This window comes from Cloeon dipterum, chromosome 4, assembly GCF_949628265.1.
Source record: "Cloeon dipterum chromosome 4, ieCloDipt1.1, whole genome shotgun sequence".
Taxonomy (NCBI): domain Eukaryota; kingdom Metazoa; phylum Arthropoda; class Insecta; order Ephemeroptera; family Baetidae; genus Cloeon; species Cloeon dipterum.
Genome location: NC_088789.1, coordinates 12,802,754 through 12,823,564, shown reverse-complemented (window position 1 = coordinate 12,823,564; position 20,811 = coordinate 12,802,754). Strand labels below are relative to the sequence as shown.

Genomic DNA, 20,811 nt, shown 5'->3' with positions numbered 1-20,811 from the left:
CTGATGATGCCTGATACCTGAGGTGCTATAACAGTTTGGCTGTCTAATACATGGGGTAGTAACATGAGGTGGTCTTTTTTGAATAAGCTTCCTCCATTGAGGCTCGTGAGCTCATTTATTTGTTCGCGATGTTATTGTGAAGCGAGTTTTCACTAGTTGCTCACTATCAGGAAGTCGTCCATCTCAAAAGAGATGAACTGACAAAGTAAACGAGGGTAATATTTTATTTTTTCACTTCAAATTTGCATTTGTTCAACCCATTCAACATGCTCTTAAACACCTGGAGTAAAGCCATTTTGTATAAATTTAAGTTGCTCAATAAAATATTGTGCAATTCTTAGAAATCCATCTTCGCTAATATTCAATGAAATGATTCAACGCGATATAACATCTTGAGAATCAACGCAATAATCATCAATCGAGCATTACAAAATACTCATTGACCTTGTGACCTAAATAACCTTATTGCAACTTTCAGGTCATTTAAAATGTATGGTGAAAGCCCAGGTCATTACTTTAATTACCGAGGAAGAAATGAATTATTCTTGCAATGCAAACCTGAATAGAATATTGTTGATTAAGCGGATAAGACGTGAATAGACTCTCCGCCTACCAATAGTCGGAAGGAAGAGAATCGCCTCCAGTGATTTTCGCAACAGTGCTCTTGGTTGACGTCAATATTTTCTCGAAGACCCAAATATCGACATTCTCAACGAGCGGTGTGCCGATGTGTAGTATTACCGCGCCATGCTTCTCTCCATTAGTCGCTCCGCACTTCTACTTTTGCTCGGCCTCATTCCACGTACTTTTTCATTGTTGCGCCCGCCAAGAGCTTCCTCCGCCGAGAGAGTGAGGGAGGAAGGCAGCGAGTACACTCGACGTGCTCGGCTCCACTTTGTTATGCATTTCATTGAGGAAATGGCAAAATGATTCTTACTTGCAGCGAATGGAAGAGAGAGAGAGAGAGAGAGAGAGAGAGAGAGAGAGAGAGAGAGAGAGAGAGAGAGAGAGAGAGAGAGAGAGAGAGAGAGAGAGAGAGAGAGAGAGAGAGAGAGAGAGAGAGAGAGAGAGAAACGAACGGCGGAATTAATTTTCTCGAAGACGAGCTTAGCAGCAGTATTCTCTTCCGACGAGCAAATATTGAAACTGCTTTTCTTTTCTTGCTCCACCACTCTCAAACATTGATTCTCAGCCCAGCAGGATTGAATTAAAATTCGCTTCCAAAGCGCTTCGACTGGCGAGAAAGGACTGCCTTTTAAATCGGCTTTGGAGGAATGAAATCACGGCTTGTGCAACGATGAACGCCAACTGTGCGCTGGAAAAATATAAAAACAAATGCGCGTCCCATTTGAAAAATTGCATTTTTTACAGTTTTATCATGTCTCCAGCACACATTCATATTTTACGACACTAGCAAGTGCGCGTTAATGGTCTCTACGCTAGGTGGCAATTTACGGCCGATAATGGCGGATTGTTTAATAACCCTTTTACCAATAAATGGACTAAGCCCATCGATTTCGGGAAAGTAATTAATTTGAACCGGAGAATGGAGCATGACGAGGGCCTAAATTGGACGTGCAGCGCTGACTCGGCACCCTCCTCGCCTTTACCTTGGCGCCCGCAAGTGCAACACGTTCATTATCATAATTCATCACTTAAGAGCGCGGACCAAGTAGCTCTGTCGGCGTTTTATTAATCTGACAATGAATGGACGGTTCCAGTACGTCGTAGCCGACTGTGAAATGCCGCAATATTTTTTTCCTTTCCACAGACAGGCGAGATGCGGTGCAAAAATTCCAGACCGTCTCATTCACGCGTCGTTTCATTTCTGGGCAAACACGCGCGCGCGCTCACAATAGTATGTGATGTGAAGGCGCAGCGCCAGCAACTGGACCTTAAAACTTGCTGGGTGTAATAAAAAGCAGGAAGTAAAAAGAGGGCGCTCATCGCGCGGTATCAGAGAGGAAAACTCACTAAACGGAAATTTTAACGAGTTGTTTTAATGTTTTCTGAGCATCCTGAAAGTTTATCAACTGCTACAAATGTACAAATAGTGTTTTTGCATACTTCCAAACACTCCATGTCAACATTAGTAAAAAAAATAGGATGGAGGTTTAAACTGATTTAATTTTTTAAAAGCATTTTTTGTCATAAAACGTATATATGTTCATATGAACAATTTGAACATCGGTGCGATTGTAATGCGAACTTTTAGTGTTAAACAGACAATGACGTATTTAAAATGGTACCCAGTAAATATTTCACCATATTAGTTGAATAAAATATTTTGGATTTTTACATAATTGAAAAAAATATCCTTACGCATGCTTCACGCCAAAGAGTGTCAACGGGATGACGCTTAAGATTATTCCGTCCAGGGATGAGGGGCACCCCCATCTTCAACTATTATTGATGATCACCACGTCACTCGCTACCATATCAAATGGATCGAATCCACATTATGCTGATACGCAATTCTGAGCAGTCAAGATGTTATCAGTGGCTTCCCATGGGATTTTGCAGAGCTGTCTTGATGCGGAGTGCAGAAATTTCACAGTGCATCCAATTTAATCCAAACAATATCGCTTATTTTCAGCTTGTTTTCCTTTGGCCGCGTGGTGTTCTGCACTCTGTTTGCCGAGTTGTGAAAGGGAGGAAGTTGCTTGTTTTCGGTCCGTGCTCTACAGGCTCAAATGCCGTGAGGACACACACGTGCTGCCTAACTACAAATAAATCAGGGACTGGCGACGTGGCAATTACTCGGCGTGTAGTTAGCTTTCTCGCTCCAAGCCAGTTCGAGAGCCGCTTGTTTGTTCTACATTGCCGAGTCAGCTAAAAAAATATATAGAACTCGCAATGAAGCGGATTTTCGCCAATTAATTGAGTAGACAAACGTGCCACTGGTTTCTCGTGTACATCCCCTGCTTTTTTGTCACGAAGCGGAGTTTTAATTAAATCTGCACAAATATTTACTGCAAAATTCACCCTCTAGAGATCAGAGCAGAGTTCGCTAAATAAAATAACTTCTTGTTTGTTGGGGTTAGCTGTAAGGAAGCGCGGGACTGTTTGGTTTCAACTTGATCACCCTAAACATTATCTTAAGTGCCCTGCTTGGAACCATTAAATTAACAAGGCTAAACTTAATATCTGCATTCAAACGAATGGGAATATCATATTTCTATCAAATTATCTTCATTAGATTAGGTGGTCTCTTCTAACCCTTAGAGGAAAGTTTTATCATCATTTTTCGTAGGGAGCTCTGGCATGGCCTTCTCGGCTGGATTATTGACACCTGACCTTTTGCAGCCTTTGCCACCCGACGCCTTTCCAAATATGTATGCATATATTCGTGGGCCACACCATGAAAATGACTCAGGCATAGATGAAAGGACCGGCTGCAGAGGACGTATTTCATACTTGCGGCCGCTAATTAAGGGGCACACGCCCAACTTGAAATAACTTTTTGGTGGCAGAGGCAGAGATTTCCCAGGCCAACAAGTTAAAGTTCAGCCACCTTCAAAGATGAAATTTCGTCAGTTCTGGCGCTAAATAACGAATGAGGGCACGTGGTGAGGATATGAATGAGTTGGCAGGAAGCATCGATTTTCACAGTCAAAACATGTCGTTGTTTTGAAATGGCGAGAGAAGGCTGCAGGAGGGCAAACTTAATCCGAGGCAAAATACATTGGGTGAGATTTGAGCTCCAAAAGGAAAATGTAAAAGGAGAGGTGTTTAATCATCCCATTAACCAAGAGGCGGCAAGTCCCAGATAAGTGCGGTTCTCTCGAGCGGAAATTAATAATGAAAATGCATTTGGCCATATTCTCATTTTCCACAGCAAAAGGAAAAAGGTTGTCTGACATCTCCCAGGCGGACTCTTCATCCAGCATGGAAAAGTTCATTATTTAAAGTTCTCTCTCGTTGAGCTTGTCTAATTTTGCCGGAAAACATTTCGTTAAGCGAAAGTTAACTTCGTCTGAAAAGTTGAGTATTTGCCATGATTGCCTTTCCAATAATTAAAAGTTAATTCCTTTATATCCTACTTTAGAAAGATGAGGCGTAAAATTAGCTCAATGGCATGCGAAGTTGCGGGTAGATTAATGGCTTCAGCTAGTGTCTTATCCTCTCCTGTTTGTCGTGGCCGCGAGATTAAATTACTTTCTGCTTAGCGTGTGCCACTTTTTGAGAGGACATTAATCTCTACAGCGATAAATTTATTGCCCGGCTTAACGTTGGCTATAAAATATCGCAAGCAATTTAAGCTAAGCTAACGACTGATCATGTGTTTTGGTGCAAAAAATCTCTCCTCTTGTGTTTGAAAAGAAGGCCTCTTCTCTTTTTGTCGCCTCAAGTTTGCTCTCTCACATTTGTGCACTTTTGGCAATGATTCAAATAATGCAAACCATTTCAACTTATGCAATATAGAATATAGACGGAAATAAGACTAACTTTTGATGAGAAATCCAATAGTTACTGCATTACTTTTGACATGCTCGTTCAGTCTCAAGGAAGATTATGTTGAGCTCTTTAAAACGAAGCAATACCGCATTTTGCTGCTTATTGTTAGCTCGCCAACTGCATATCAATCAATGCAGTTTCCGATCTCTTCCAGAAATTTGAATTGTTCAATATTTGGCCCGCATGGGGATGAAAAAGCTCTCCAAATTGCTTTTCCAATATCATCGCTATCGCAGACGAAATTCTAGCTAAAATAATTTAAAAAGTAATTTAAGCTCCAGCGAAACTTGCAAGACTTTTCATTTTAATGCGGAAAGTTTTCAAATAACACGTTATTCAGACATTTGCCAAGCTAACACACTCGAAACAAAATATTCAGTAAAACAATCAGACGAGAGTGCCGTAAATGTTCATATACAACAGCTGCAATAAGAATTTTGCCGATAAGAAGATCTCGCTCCGAACTCCTGCAGAATTTAGCTATAGTTGAACTTGCAAAAACAATCCTCACTCAACTCGTTCCTTGTTAGAAACGTGCTCGCAAAACTTTCCAGACCAAAGCGAAGAAAAAGATTCGCTCACCCACACAGAATCGTTAAGTTGGACTGATTAAAAAGAAAAAGAAAACAAGACCCGATTGCAATCAGCGTGGGCGCAGTTTTAATTAACATCTTTCGGACCACAAAACAAAGTGCGATATGCAAATTAATTTTCCTCGTTCTTTCAAGCTGTTTTTGACGAACGAGCGCACCTACCTAAGTTTACTTTGTGAGAGGGAGGGATATTAAAAATACCCCTTTTCACGCAGCAGCCAGCATCTGATGTTTCTGCGAATTTTTCGGCTCTGCACTCACGCCTGGCAACGCAAGCGTGAAATTATTCCACGGAGAATTCGTCGCTCGCGATAATTTACGTGTCGCTGGGGTTCCAATTGCTGAAGGGCATTCACTCTTGTTTCGCCCACCGTTGGCATTTTTACCTTGCCAAACTGGCAAGCCCTGGATTGGCCCGTAATCAACATTTTTACGACCTTTCGTTCACCCTGTCATCCCGTTGGTGATGGATGAATGTTGCTTTTGTGCCTATCGACTGGCCGGAATAAATTTTTAATAGATACTTGCAGGCTGTACAGTGCAGTTTTTGCACCCTCTAGATTGCCGCACTTTACGACCACCGGCACGGAAATATTTTATGGAGTGAGCGTTAGCGCCTTTTAACGCGTGAATTTTTCTTGGCTGTCGCGGGCGAACATGATGACGTTTAACGACCGATACCTTTTTACACTTGACTGTGCGATGAATTGGAGTTAAGAATCAGAGTTTTTTTTGTAACAGCTTCTGAATGGGGCTTCCGATTTAGTTAGCACAGTAACAAGTAGGTGTCCTGTAAAGATTGAATTCCTTCCACAGCAAATATAAAGACTTGTAATTTTTTCTGAGGCGGGTCATGATAATTTCTTTATGTTCTTAATGAAAACATAAATTGATGGAAGTTTTTACACTGCATTTTTCGTCTCCATCCCTTTAAATTTCCTGTACAATTAGAATAAAGTAAGGCAAGTTTATCGAATTTGGATTAAACTAGGGGACAATTCGTTTGAAAATGTAGGAAAGATTTTTCGATTTTTCCAAATGTGTAGCAAAATTGACTCGACACTTCCTCCGACTAACTTGCTAAATTTTTCCGCCGATATTTCATATTTGAGGCAATTTTTCTTCACCTCCTTTCGCTATCATCTTTTTTACCAATTTCGTTTTGATTTTCAGGAAATTAGACCAACCATGTAGGACAATATCCTTTGAATCATCATGGGAAAAATATTAGCAGCAAAAAGAAAAACATTTTCACTATTTTCCTTTTCTATTCTCTGGTCTTCTAAATTGACGGGCTCTAAGATTTTGTTTCATTTTAACTGCAGTTGAATAATATTTTATTTGTGTGATATACATTGCCGCAGGATGCTTTGGACAGGATTAAATATCTGATCTAGCCGGAATACAAAATTAAATTTTTCATTCCGCATACTTAATAACCTAAGTGACTATTGGTTAAGTGATTTTAATGTAAAAAATATAATTAAATATATCACATGATTTAAATCACAAAATTGGTCACATGAAAATAGGTGACAGATGACTACAGAGAATATTCACTGACAGGAAATGAGTTTACACGGATTTTTGTGATTCTGTTTTTGTGCTCACGCTGCCCCATTCGGCAGCGGAAACCAAACGGTGTCGTCATTTAATTCTGATTTGAACCGCGTTAAAAATCGAGCGTTCACACGGGTGATCATAGCCAGAATGAATCAAAAACGCCTGGTGAGCATGCCGCACACATTTGTTTGCACAGGCGAGTAATCAGTATGCAAATGCGCGTGCGAAAGCGTAGCATTAGCGGCGGCATTCGCCCAGCCGATGGCAATGGCAACTCGTAAAATATTTATCCAGCTTTCGCCCAAGTGCGCAACGCTCCCGAACTCCCTGAGATAAACAAAACGGGCGTGTTTGTCGCGCGGGACATACAGAGATGCACACGGATGGTCGTCGCGCGGAATAGTGTCAGATATAAAATTTACGATATTATGTGCCGCCCGGCCGAGTGGAAGGTTCCTGATTAATTCGAGACTCGACCAATATTGACGAGCCAATCAGCCAGAAGCGTGAGTTCGGTCGTAGATTTTATTATTTACTATAGGGGAGGCGGCCCCGACGCGGCTGGCAGGCGCGATCAAACCCGTCGCTTGCGGACTCAAGCGGCACTAGCGAAAAAGTTCGAGAGGCTTTATTAAAAAATTTCCGAAGCCAATCGATGGATGCTGTGTTTATTTCGCCGGGCGTGGGCGAACGGCTTTCATCGCGGCCCACTTTCTGCTTTTATAACTGAGCACCTGGAATGGTAATCAGCAGCGCGGCTGATCGCAATTGGCTACTTGTTTGAGCTTTTATGGCTCGTCTATGAGCACTGATGGATTAAATTTTTATGGTTTATTATCTTTCACAGCAGATAGACTCTTTGAGTGGAAATTAAAAATGGCTAAAAGCTGCTTTCACATGACAAATGGTGAAATGCTTTTTTCGTGCCAATATCAGTCTGATTGCGAAGTAAACTTTCAAAGGATATTGAGCTGGACTCATTCTAGATTGTATTGCACTCGTTCATATTTTATATTTGCCCACCGTATGACAGCAGATGGAGCATTGTGTATTTTTGAATCAATATAAGGAACAAAGAACAGACGAAGCAATCCAGTTAAAGCATGTTTATATGTTTCTTAACAAATCATCACAAACGAGTTTAATATTTCGTAGTTCAATTGTGGTGTTTAAATTCGTCATTCCCTTAATGGCTGCCTGGGACATTTCTCTGTCAGAGTCTATTAGGCCAAATTTGTCCTTATTGGAATTGAATTAACTGTTTTCTGGAGTGATAATTCCGTCTCCAAGGAACGACCTTTCGGTCAATTCTGTAGCAATTTGCTAAAACATCGCAAAATAGCGCTGTACGTTTTGCACCAGAGGCATAAGAGCGTGAAAGATCGATTGCAAAGGCTCTTTTTGGAAATAAAGAAAGCGCCGAATAAAAGCCGCCGTCTTCCCACCACACACATACTTACTTCCCGACTTTGCCTCGCCAGGCCCGGTGGCACGAACGGACCGGCAAAATTGGCGAGTGCTCGCAGCCGAGAAATAAAGAAAAGCGTCGGGCGTGCAGATTGCCGCCCACGCAGACGCGCAATAATTCCTCTCTGCTCCCGAGGCGCGCGTTTCTTTCGAGGAGGAGAGAGGGAAAACGAGCAAGAAGTTATCATTGCAAATGCTGACGGACGCTTCTCGTGCACCTCCGGAAGGGACATAAAACAAAAATTGTTTGTGCAGAAATGTAGTGCGTTGGATAGCATTTTATAACAGCCAGACGGTAATAAAACGACAGAAACGAGACATGACTGACCTCTGCTGCTTCAACCGCTCAATATTTCGAAATTGTGCATCGTTTGAACGCAAGAATGGAAATAAAAAAGCTCAAACTCCAAAATTTAAGGGAAAATAAAGCTAGTTGATTGAATAAGTAGAGAAGAGTGGAAACAGTTTCATGTACATTTTGGTTAGATTAGAACTTTCTTCTAAAATCATATGCGTCGCACAAAAAATAGGAAATAAAATTTGCCCTCGCCAGGAGCCTTTGCATTTCAGTTAAAAAACATGTGTGTTTGCTTCGGCGCCGCAAAAAGATGAATATTGCGAAATATTTCTTGTTTAGATCAAGAACAAAAAATAGCTCTCCATTTTCCTGTTACAAACGTAGTAATATATTCAATTGGAGCGTACAAAAATATTTTGGGAAATTCATTTCAAAGCCTACTAATTTTCCCGAAATTTAAACATTGCCTCAACTGGGCACTCACATTGATGTTTCGTTTGAGAACTTTGGCAGTAAGACTGCAGGCTAACTTGATTTTCAACCTCTAAAAACTAAAGTGATATAAACGGATGAAAATTATAGCGATTGCGCAAATTTTTCCCGCGAATCGCAGAATGATCTTGTCGACCAAAAATTCGCTTTCAATTTTCAAGATAGGGATTTGGCAGATTTATGGCCTGCCAGGCGTGAGCCTCACGCATTGATTGTTGGTTGGTCGGCCGGCCGGCGTAAATGGGCATACGAATGCAGCTGAAAACGGTGACGCCACCGGTTTATGGCGCCGTAAATTTTGCTAATCAAAATATATGTTTGTGAGTGTGTGTGGAAACGCAATGCTGATACGCGCCCGCTTCTACACTTTGTTTGTACATATCTACATAAAATTGGGTGGTGTTGGCGCTCATGAACACAGCATTAAAGCACTCGTTTCACTCGCAACTGCTCGAAATTGATAGTGGCGGCCATGAATTAATTATTACAGCAAAGCTCGCGCGAAATTTCCGCGGCGCTGTTGTCTCCTCGTAAATCAATGCCTTCTCAAATTAATTGTGCAAGCATGTTCTATATTCTCCATTCCGTTGTAGCGTCAGCTTGTTTATCACGACTCTGTTTAATGACACTCAAATGACGCAAAATTATTGGTGGAATCTATAACAAAGGTGGTTTCCCCATGAGGCTTGGGGGTTGTATATCAATAGAGATGGAAAATCGTTACACAACATAGATGAGATGACAATTTGTTAGCATGTTTTTGCGTTTCAAGAAATTTGACGAATGAAAATTTTAATTTAAGACTTTGAGAATCCTGGAAAATAATAATAGCTACAGATTAAAAATTGATTGCTTTATTGCAAAGGCTCTTTTTGGAAATAAAGAAAGCGCCGAATAAAAGCAAAAAATTACCAATTAAAAAGTGCTTCGTGGTGTGATTGTAACTGAAGATTCAAGCGATAACGCACAACTTTAAGATTGTCTGGTTTAGCTTCAGCTTTATGACAGTGTAAATATTTCATAAAACACAGGAAAGGTATATTGATTTCTGTGAATTCCCAATAAAAATATTTTTTTAATATAAATTGAAATGAAAAATTAACGACCTTCAGCTGGATTGTATGGGACATAAAAATAAAATTAACTGTGCAAGTGACTCACTTCTTTCAGTAAGCAAGAAACAAAGACAATTTGCGATAATTAACATTACAAAAGCATATTTTATGCGGTGTTAATTAACAACAAACTGCGAGATTCCTTCAGCTAAAAATAAAACTTTCAGAGCGTTTTAAAGATATTTATTTCACAGATTTTCGATGGTTGATCTGCCTTGTCTTTTCATGTTAAACATTTCATAGGAATGCACAACTCTTGTTTAAGGGTTTGAGTTCATCAGTTGATGATTTTAAATTTTTAGTCCTTTTGTCCAGCAAAACAGGACCTTTTCAGTGACCTCTCACATACTCAGCTGGTAGCAAGCGCACTTGGCATAAACGTTGAGAGCGAGTCGTTGACGTCTTTCTCACGTGTCGCTCGAGAAGAAATGCATGTGAGTGGAGCAAGTGACGCTCGTCCGCCGTCAGTTTGCGCCGACGGCGTCGTAGTATAATGAACATTGGACCATAAATTAGAAGCAGCCTCTGGCGAGTTTCCCCATAAAACAGCCTCTCGCTATGAAAGGCCTGCCACCATAAAACTTTGCGCACGGAATCCTCGGTAATTATGTTAAATCATCAAGCGCCAAAAAAGGTTTCCATACCAAGAGGAAACAGCTGCTTTTCAAAAGTTTCCGAGTTTGGCCACAAAGAGAAATCTATTTTCCCTGGCCGTTTCTCGTTGCATGGAAAAGGAGAAGATATCTTTGTGGCAAAAAGTACAAAACACGCAAGCGAGACATTGCTTCCTTCTGGAAAATGAGGAAACTCCCAAAGACGGATTCGATTATTATTCAGTGCGTAGCTTGGTAACTTTCAAAGATGTAGAGGTAAAAGAAAAATCCAAAGGATCGTCGCTTTTGTAAGCCATGATCAAAGTTTATTCCAACAAAGAAATACGTCCAGCCGTATGTGGTGTGTTGTTAACTCAAAGCAGCAAAATGTGTTTGCATCGTTGAGTTTCCATGTTTTTATCACATGTGGGAAACTGTGGATAAACTGATTATCTATTGCAATTTCGAAAGTAATTTCGTCAGTAATTATTCCGCCGGCAATGTATCAAATATGTGTCATAGGCCTGGATTCTGCGGCGCTGGTGAATATTCAATTACTGTCAACACGAGCAGCGGCAGGTGGTGCGCCCGCCCGAATAATTAAAGCTCGTCGCCCATTCGAAAGAGTCCGGGCAGAATGGAGGACCGCGCAGTTGTCGCTGGGAATTTACTACAGCCATTCTCGTCCTCTAGGCCGGAAAGGATTGGTCTACGCGGGTGCAGTTTTTCTCATGGGTGGATCGCTGTTAAAAACCGTTTCGAACCGGCAGACTCGACGTGAGCAACAAGGCCTCGCATTTGCAATGAGCTGAGCGGTGGATGAGGCACAGTCGCCCGCCTGTGCGAGCGCGTCGAATGAAACTCACTGTCCGCCCGCGCCACTGTGGTCTTTTTTACCCGCTCGATGGATAGATGGAATGGAATATTTATGTCACAGCCAAACACGCTGCAAGTGTGCCGCAGGTTTCGGTTTTTCCTGCGGTGAGGTTCTCGCTGTGCATGTGAGCTCAAATGGGCAATGCAAGCAATTTTTTCTCTCGAACTATTTGTATGTCTCTCACAAATAAAAGCTCCAGAGGTTGACGACTGTCAGTGCAATGAGACGCAAAAGAACATTGTTGATGTTAGGCTTGGCACTATGTTTCCGTAGTTGACATTTACGCAGAATCGAATATATCATTTGCACATTTCCTGGTGTCAGCATCGATGATTTCAGAAACAAAGGCTTCTGCTAATTCAGTCTGCGAATGAGCGATGTTCCAAACATAGTTCAGCCAAACCTTGTTGTGTCTTTTTGTAATTAATCATTTAACCGTCAAAATCAGGCATCCTTGAAACGAATACTGCAGATATTTCTGTTCCGTAAACACGTGTTTCTGAGAGCAGGAAATTTCCATTGGCGTTAAGGATTGTGTGGTGGTGCAGATTTGAATTATTTGCAGGTTTTACTACATTCCCTGCGCCACTTGCGTACGACATGAAGTGTTTTACTGTAGATATAAAAGCAAATATGCCGTTTGTTAAACGAATGTGATTTTCTTGTCGTCGACAGAATATAACATCTTTAAATAATATTATTCGAGCATATGAAATTAGTTTTGTGGCGTTTAAAAAATGGCCTGATTTTTACGGGGCGTTTCTATTTTTTAGTTAATTTGTTATTTAAATGGATATTATAAATAATACTGTATATTGTGATAGAGCATAACTCAATAAGATAATCGATTTTTTTTATTTTTCCTGCTAGAATATAACGATAAAGAAAACACTTGATTGTATCAAAAAATACATATTTCATAAAACAAATCCTTTGATCGCATTATTGTTTTGAACACACGTTGTTGAAGTGCTCTAATTAGTTTGTTTGAAAACATTAGCCCTTTTGGGTCGGTGATATCATCATGAGCCAATGCAAAAGCACATACGAGATGAGGTAAAAGACCAACGAGGTTAATTCAGTGAGCAAATAGCATGCCTCGTGTGTATGTGTGTTTTGTGCGTCCCTGGCGCGCTCGTCTCCATTGTACACGGCCTCTCGACCTCCCAAGCAAAAGCGAATGAACACTCACGCTCGGCGGCAAAGGCGGTCGGCGGGCACAAAGCGTTAAACAATATTGCTCTGAGCAGCTCTTTAATACTTACATTTAGAGATAATCGCTGATGATTACGCCCTTTTCTGCTCTTCCGCCTGATAATTGTAATTAATTGTTAACGCCTGCCTGTGTGAAAGTTGTATTAATTAATCAGCTGTGCTGGTAGCAGATAATTTTGAGGCTCGATAAAGGCTGCAATTAGCCCTGTTTGACGCTAGTCTTTTATCACACTTGCTTTGAAATTGGTGATTAAAAGAGCTGTAAAGGATCAAAGTGGTTTAAACTTTTTTGGGAATTTTCTATAAAAAAAATAGAGTAAGCTCAGTAAATTTGCATACAGTAAGTTTCAAACTAAAGATGTAAATATAGCAAACTTCTAATGAAGATTACTTTAAATATTCAAGTTACTCCTCATTCGCAAGAACAAGCTACATTTCTGAACGCCACATTCGCCGTTGAAAATTAAACAAATATCTCTTTTTGTTGAGCTAGAATTCTCTTTAGGAAATGCCAACATGGTTAGTCTCACAACAAACAAGGGATGTACGTAATTAATTAAAGCTGGAAGTCAGCTCGAAAGAGCGAAAATTGATCCGCGAGAGATTTGCATGCAAACAAGAAACAATTGATTAACTCTGCACCCTCCGCGGAACAAACAGACTGCCACCATTAAAGGCAGCTAGCTGATTCGTTTCACGCGCTAAAGTGCACACGGCCGGACGAAAAGCCTCAAACTGATTTGCATCCAACTACTTGTGATACACTGTTCCAATATAACAACACAACACGTGAGTGGAGTCGTTTGCATTTCGTTATGCATGCAGATTTTTCCAACAAACACTCGACGCGAAAGCTGGGTTGCTGCTTGATCGTCGCTTTATTGAATTGGAGGGTGAATTGCAGGTGCAGTTCCAGTAATGTCACCGACAATTGCGGCTTAAACTAGCACTTAGGTTGTGGAACAATCCAACTGAATTGCACACCTAGATGATTATATGATCAAATTGTTATGGCCTCGCCACTCCTCTCATCTCCATCAATCCAATGCTTGTGTTGATCAGCAAGCAAAAAGCTCCAGAAAACAGAGGCTTGACCACTTGAGCTGGTTTTTGGTTGTTGTACGGTTGAAAACTCAAGCCCAAAGGAGTTCACCATATTTTTAAAGGCGACCCCGCGGATTTTCCCTGCCTGAGTTGCCTCGGCAATTTACGATCGCTCGCAAATGGCTCGCGAAATCTTGTTTTGTAAACAGTCAATCATCTGATAAAACGCAATTTTTCCCTTCCGCTCGCGGCAGAAAAGCTACTTTTGTAGTATTTCCTTTACGAAAACCATTTTCCGGGCCGAGCGGCTGTGAGTAGCTCTTGAAGCCGGGGTCATTTGAGAAAACACTGGCGAGGGCCCCTTGGGGAGGCAGAGTTATGCAACCGGCTTGCCGCCTATATCCAGCGGGTTGCATACTTCTGATTTTATGCCCGCCTGGCGTCGTTAAATATTCTCCCTAGGCTATAACTCGTCAGCGGATTAATTGATACCGTAGGATTTAGGGTGCCCTGAGAGCTCGTGCTAAGAAAACTGGGTGCCATGAATTTACCGGGCGGAAAATTCCCAAAGGTGTGGGCGTTGCTTTAATGCCCAAGTCGATATGCCAAAGTAATAATTTAACTCTACGATTTTCGCCGCTTGGAGTGCTGAAAAGAAAGATTTATATCCTCGATGAAGTAATACATTTTTCAATTAAGATTCTGTTAGTAAAAAAAGAGTTTTCAGCCGGCTCTTAAATCTGCCCGGACGGACAATTATGCCTCTGAGGAGAAAAAGAACTTGGTGGGAAGTTTGCAAAAGCAAGAAAGCTCTTTTTAAAGCGTTTTCGGTCGACGCTGATAGAGCGCAGGAAGAATGATGCTCCGAACATTATCCTTTCACTAAAATTAGCAATGCAAAACCTGGCTGGCTTTTTGCCGGCGCAAAATGCAAATTTAATGAATTCGAGAGATTCCCGCCAAGCGGTGGGCCGACAGCGGCTCCAGCGAGTATCATTCATTCTCGCCCTCTCCCTCGGCCTCGACGGGAGAGCGCGGCTGACCCAATTCCACCCTAGCTAGCCGGCGGACCGAAAATCAATCGCACTAATCGTTTTTCTATGTAATATTTGAGCCAATTGCTGTTGGAATTTCTCAAAAGTCGGCCGACGAACGTTACTCACGTTCGGCCGTCATTGAGCAAGATTAAAGTTGCAATTAATCCTGCCCGATGACGAGCTTTTATTCCACACCAGAGAGTCTGGCTGCAAGGCAAAGGCAGAATTCCAAAGAGGAAAAATAAACTCGGAGAAAGGATTGTGTTGCACTGTGTGCATTGAAAGGCACGCGGAGTGGGTGCATTGTTACGGACTGCCTGCTTCTGACAGGGATTATCCACCGAGCACAATGTCATACGCTCGGCAACCGAGCTATGCTATCCAACGGAAATTTCTCGCGGTTCCGCGTTTGGCTCCATGTAGGCCGACAGTTAAATTCCTGTGCTTTAGGGGATGGCCTGAATTGAAATATGTTTTATGCGTCACATGCATATAAAAGTCATCCAGATATTTAAAAAAAACTTTGCTCACATGGAAGTAGAAGTAAAATTTGCTCCATGCTAGCTTACTCTCTTTTTTTGAAATTTTCTATTTAAAGTCTTTCAAAATAATCCTCCAATCTTCTCGTCAAAGCAAATACCTCCATTCATGTGATTTTTTTTAATACTGAGCTCAACTTCGCTTTTATTCACGAATATTTTTACTCATGTTCCAAACCTCATTACAAGGACGAGGCCTTTTACAGAGAAACATTCAAAGCAAAAAGACGGGGAGCGAGCCGACTTTAAACCCCAGAAAGAGGAGGATTCGCGAGGAAGCAGCTTTTTGTTTTCGGTCGGTCGCGTGTGGCAATTACTAGCAACTCGGACGTCCCATTTTGGCGCGGGCAAGACACGCAACACCGAGTTTCATCAATAATAAAAACATCAGGAGTAGAGCGGAAACGGCCTGACGTTATATAGAAAGCAGCAGAATTTCAGGCAGGAAGGCAGCTGTAAAAGAAAGATGTTATTATCAGGCCGTGATCAATACACATTCGCCGCAAGCTTTGCCACAATAACAAGATGACGCCTGAGTGAGAGTAAAAAGAAACGTGACGCTTTTTTGTTGGCGTTTAAACGGTCGAAAGTGGGCTCTGGCGTTGCTGAGAAGGAATAATAATAATAACTCTTTTTGAGAGGCGGCCGCAAGTGAAATTTCTATTCAAGCTTTCACGCTGATATTGAGCTGGAAACGTCATTGTTTCCGTTATTGCTGGGAGGAGTATTGAAACGCCTCGTGTGCGTCATCGAGAGCAGTAAAAATCCGGGGGGAATTCAACCCGTTACAAAAGATGCGAAATTTCGCCGGTTTTTATTGCGCACGAGTAAAACACACAGAGCCCGAATCCAAACGCTACTTCATCGCAGTGATTCGAGAGAATCGATTTCTTAATTTCCAGCTCAGTGAAGCTCGAAGTCGTTGGGTGACCGTCCTGCCGAGAGAACAGGCCAGGCAGTCAATATTGGCGATCGCGAGACGTCGTATATATTAATAGTGTTTCGGTTTCCGTCGCGAGAACAAGTTTCCAATAGTTTTGCTCGCAACAGAGGAACGGGAGAGAAAGAGAGAGAGAGATTGATGACGCCGAAATTAAGTTGTCATCTCCTGGTCTGCAGGCGATTTAATCGCGACGGCGGGCACAGTCTTTAATTTCCCACTTGTCACTGGGGCAAACGAGGCCGCAGCACAATTCATCAGCAATCGGAACGTCATTCCAGCCGCTGGAGGTTTTTTGCACTCGATATGACACAAAAGCCGGGCGCATGCACACGCGAATCGAAACAGAGTTTGCAAAAAGAGTAATCGGCACGAATTGCTGAGCTAAATTCGGCCCGCGAACACGCATTGTTCTCAACACAGAGCAACCGACCGACAGCCCGCGAGCCGCATGTTGTGTCGTTATGTAATTAATCAATTAGCCGTCAAAGTCAGGCAGCTTTGAAGCGAGCGCCACGGCTATTTTTGCTTCAGACACATGTTTTCGAGAGCTAGAGTTTTTCCACGGCAATACAATGCGCTCCAGGTGGTACAGATTTGAATTATATTGCAGCTTTTACGACTTTTCCCACTCTTCTGTGTGCATGGAATAAAGAGTCTTTACGGCTGATATAAACGCAAAAGTGTCATTTGCAATATGAATACCGACTCGCCAGTTATATTACAATATCAGGAGTGGTATTAGTAGTAGATTTTACAAAAGTTTCAACGAGTTGATTGCATATGGAATTCAACATAGAATTTCAATCAAACCATGTTTTATATCTGCTATCAAAGAGATAAGTAATATTTTGTACCATACATGTGCTTCCAAGCTTATATAAATATCTGGTTTTGTTTTAAATTTATTCCTCTCTACAAATATAACAATTTATACGTAGAATTTCCACTCGTGAAAACTAATGATGAACGCGTAAAACAAGTATTTTTTGTTAGAGAGACTCTTATATATTCAAATTAATGATATCGAATGACATTTTGGGATGTCCAGTTGGTATAAAGACTATATTTGTTGAAATTCAAATACACAAGGCGTTTTTATGGTATTATCTTGCTAGTTAATATTTACAGTATATATCCTCAATGACAATTTCATATGTTTTAAACCCTTTGGAGAAAAATACATTAATGATTAAATTCTTTTTTAGGCAAGTCAAAAATATTTTCAGCTCTATAGGGTAATTATTTAAAGTATAAATGTTTATTTGTCCGCTTTTTGATTATGTATTTTTACATATTAATTATTAATTTTGGTTAAATTGCATTCGGCCAATCAAGATATTTCACAAAGCCAACATTTTTTTTTTATTAATCAGAGAATCATAGACCAATGAATTGTAAGGAAATATTGTCCGTTGTCACATAAATTTCCAACAGACTTAAACTTCAAATGTGTATAGAAATAATTTTAAAAAATATAACTTGACCTAAGACTATTTTTGTCAAATTCAACCCGGCACGATAACGCGTTTTTGCCATTCTTGATAGTCTCTTTGACCTCCCTGTCACAAATTTAATGTAAACCACGTCTAGGGAGGGAACATGCGAATACTAAATTAAGTCCGTTGGAGTGCAAAGTCGCAAGTCTAATTACAACAGTTTGAATATGGGGAACAGACTTTATGGCGAGAGTAATATGTCTCACAGTTGGCTGCGTCCGAAAAATTGTGTGCTCCTATCTGTCTATGAAGGCAAACCGGGCGTATTTGTTCTCTCGACAAACGTCATAACTTTTCTCAGCGAAAAACGTGAAAAGGGCGCAGGACGGCACTGGCTGGCTGGCTTGCTAGCGTCGTGCATACGCTTGCTCTTTTTTGGAAGAGTTTCAAAAACGTGACTTGATTATTGTAATAGGATATTAGGCGCAAGCCGTGGCATCGCAGCAGCGTGGCCAACATTAGCGGCCGCACTTTTATTACTCCAGGACGGAGTTGCGTTGCTGTTGCGATGCGTCGCGAAATGAAGCGTGCGATCCATTTAATCAGCGGCTCGAATTTCGAGAATCGCCTTTTGTCAACAGAGCTGGGTGCCGCCGTCGCCGCCGCCGACGACCGACGCCACTGGCTTTTCTCTCCGGCGGACACAACGCAAGCGCGTGCTAACGTCTCTGAAAAAAATTTGCTCCCTTGCCTTTTTCTCGGAGAGGCGCGGCCGAAAATCACCCATTCATCCTCTCATTCATGACTTGAATAGCAAATTCGGAGAGGTCGTTATTATTTTAGTCGCGGGTTGCCAAGAATTATTTTGGGCAAAATCACCGAGCACGTGTGTTGCTTTGAACGTTTGCCAGTCGGGAAATACATAATTTTATATCGCGTGGCGTAAAAAATGTACTGCCTCCATATATCTCTCTACCGCTACAGAGCAGAGAGAGACAGATAAAATTTATAAAGTCAACAATTTTAAGGGATTTTTTTTGTCAAATAAACATTAGATGCTTACCAAAACTTGAAAACTAAAAGCACACTTGAAAGAAAAACACCGAAAAACAAAATTTGTATATAAAAATAGTACCGCGGAGTTGATACAAAACTGGTACTTACAAGCTTTGCGATAGGAATCTGGAAACACCAAGCTTCGATATTGTATTATTTTTCAATCCTTCAAACATTATGACGCAGAAAACACGCCGACGGTAACTGCACGCACTTTTGCTTCTTTCTCTTCTTCTTTCCCGCGTTGCGTGAGGAGAAAAACAACACAATGGAGAGGTATTCTAAGCGGACGCGTTGGGCAAATGAAGAAGCAAGCGCTAATGGAGTGACAGCCGCGAAGAGGAAGGGTAGAGAAAAGGCAGGAGAAGAGAGAACGAGCGCGTTCTGCGAGGGTGCTGAAGGAGCGTATTTTGCTTAGGCCGTTGGGAACTTTGCTTGCACAGATCTGGAACACGACTGACTGCCGACTACGAGTTGTCGGATATAAAGGGGGCGTGGCCGCGCGAACCACCCTCATATCTCGCTCGCTCTCTCTCTTTCTCTCTCTCTGGCGCGCACACCGCCGCTCGCAACCCCTATATCAGAGCGTGTGCGAAAGAGAGGAGGCTCACTCCGGCCGCCGGTGCTATTCGATTAGCGACGCGCCGCTATTTCACTCTGTTCGAGCCACGCGCTCCTCAGAGACCTTCACTCCGAATCGCTCAGGCTAAAAAAATGCACGCCAAGCAGCAGATTACTTTTGCTTACGGCCTAGTTACTCGATCGCCTTCAAAAGCATGCGATCCATGCTTGCTGCAGCTTTAACTGGCTAATTAATATGTATCTGACGCTCCAACCTATACTTGCTTCAATGCACTGCAAATGGACCAACTATAACATTTTAAGGCAATTATTTGTAAAACATTCTCATTTGTACACCAATAGAATATTTGTATTAGGAAAATACATTCGTAAAATAATGATGTAAATTTGATTACAACTTGGAGTGAAAGTTTTGTCTCATCAGAAAGTTTGCGAAATTTGAGTCTCTTCTTTGTTTATTAAGATTGATGAAAAGAAGGCGGATGAGACGAGCTTACTTTGCTTCTCAGCTCGGCAGCAAATGAGCACCTCACTGCTATTATTTCAAGCATCTGACGAACAAAAGTTTTTACGGTCCAATCATTAGCTCGCCGGCAAGTTAGTGGCGATGGAGTTTGCGGATTTATCAAATTACTTCTCCGCAGTTTTCGATCGACGCGCCTCCAGAAGATGTGAAAAGCTTCTATATTCGAGCGAGATGCTGCTTTTTGTGAAATATGAAATAAAATTTAATGACCACCTCATGGCTAACAGCGAGCTTCTTGGAAGCCTAATTTATTCCACCCTTTAGAGGGATTGAATCTTCGAATGAAATTGAAAGCCATTTACCTTATCCTTGAATCTACAAAAAAGAGCGCTGTGCAATTTTTTTCATCGGCTTTTTATATTTTAACTGAAACTAAATTTACGGTAGATATAGCAAGAAAGAAAAACAAAATTTAAATAGCTAAACACTCTAGCTACAGGGTCGCTTTTAATCACATTAGAGGACTTGGGTTACTTCTTATGGAGAACCAACAGATGTTGTTCAGGCCTTTGCACTTTTTCCACTCGCCATAAATCAGTTCAGCCTGATCAAGGTGGTAGAAAGAATCTGCATAGAACGGAAAAGTCCATTATTTCCCACACTCCTTGCGTTCAATAACGTATTGATGGGAAAACTGCTCCAACGTTATTATGCGCTCGCGAAGTTTTGACCTCGTTCGGAAAGTGCAGGAAAGCGGAGTGTCTCAAAATGACGGCTCGCGACTTCTCATCAGCCCCGCCAAAACCACCCCGTTCAGAAATAGCTCGGCTCTAATTTGAAAAGACTCAAGCCGAGTAGTTCGGCGCCTTGAGCGCAAAGTTTGGCGGCAACACTCGCGCACAATTTGCATGCAATAATGTGGAAATTTTATCTCGTAAACTTTCTCGCGCGCCGTTAAATTCGCTTAAAGTTTATTTACGTAGTCAGGATTGTTGTAAAAATATGTTTATTAAGAAAACAGTGAGGTCTAGCTCGTT

General features: G+C 41.5%; 1 protein-coding gene across 5 annotated transcripts in view; it reads right to left on the bottom strand.

Annotated features, from left to right (window-relative positions):
• Window positions 1-20,811, bottom strand: part of Syt7 (Synaptotagmin 7) — a 177,598-nt gene that overhangs the window by 70,311 nt on the left and 86,476 nt on the right. For 2 of the 5 annotated variants that reach the window (XM_065487804.1, XM_065487805.1), the window contains exon 1: window positions 18,835-19,190. The exons of the other annotated variants lie outside the window; for them this stretch is intronic. In XM_065487804.1, coding sequence (XP_065343876.1) covers window positions 18,835-18,902 — 68 coding nt within the window. In that variant the 5' untranslated portion in view covers window positions 18,903-19,190. Of the gene's footprint in view, window positions 1-18,834; window positions 19,191-20,811 lie in introns of those variants that run through there. 5 annotated transcript variants of the gene reach the window in all.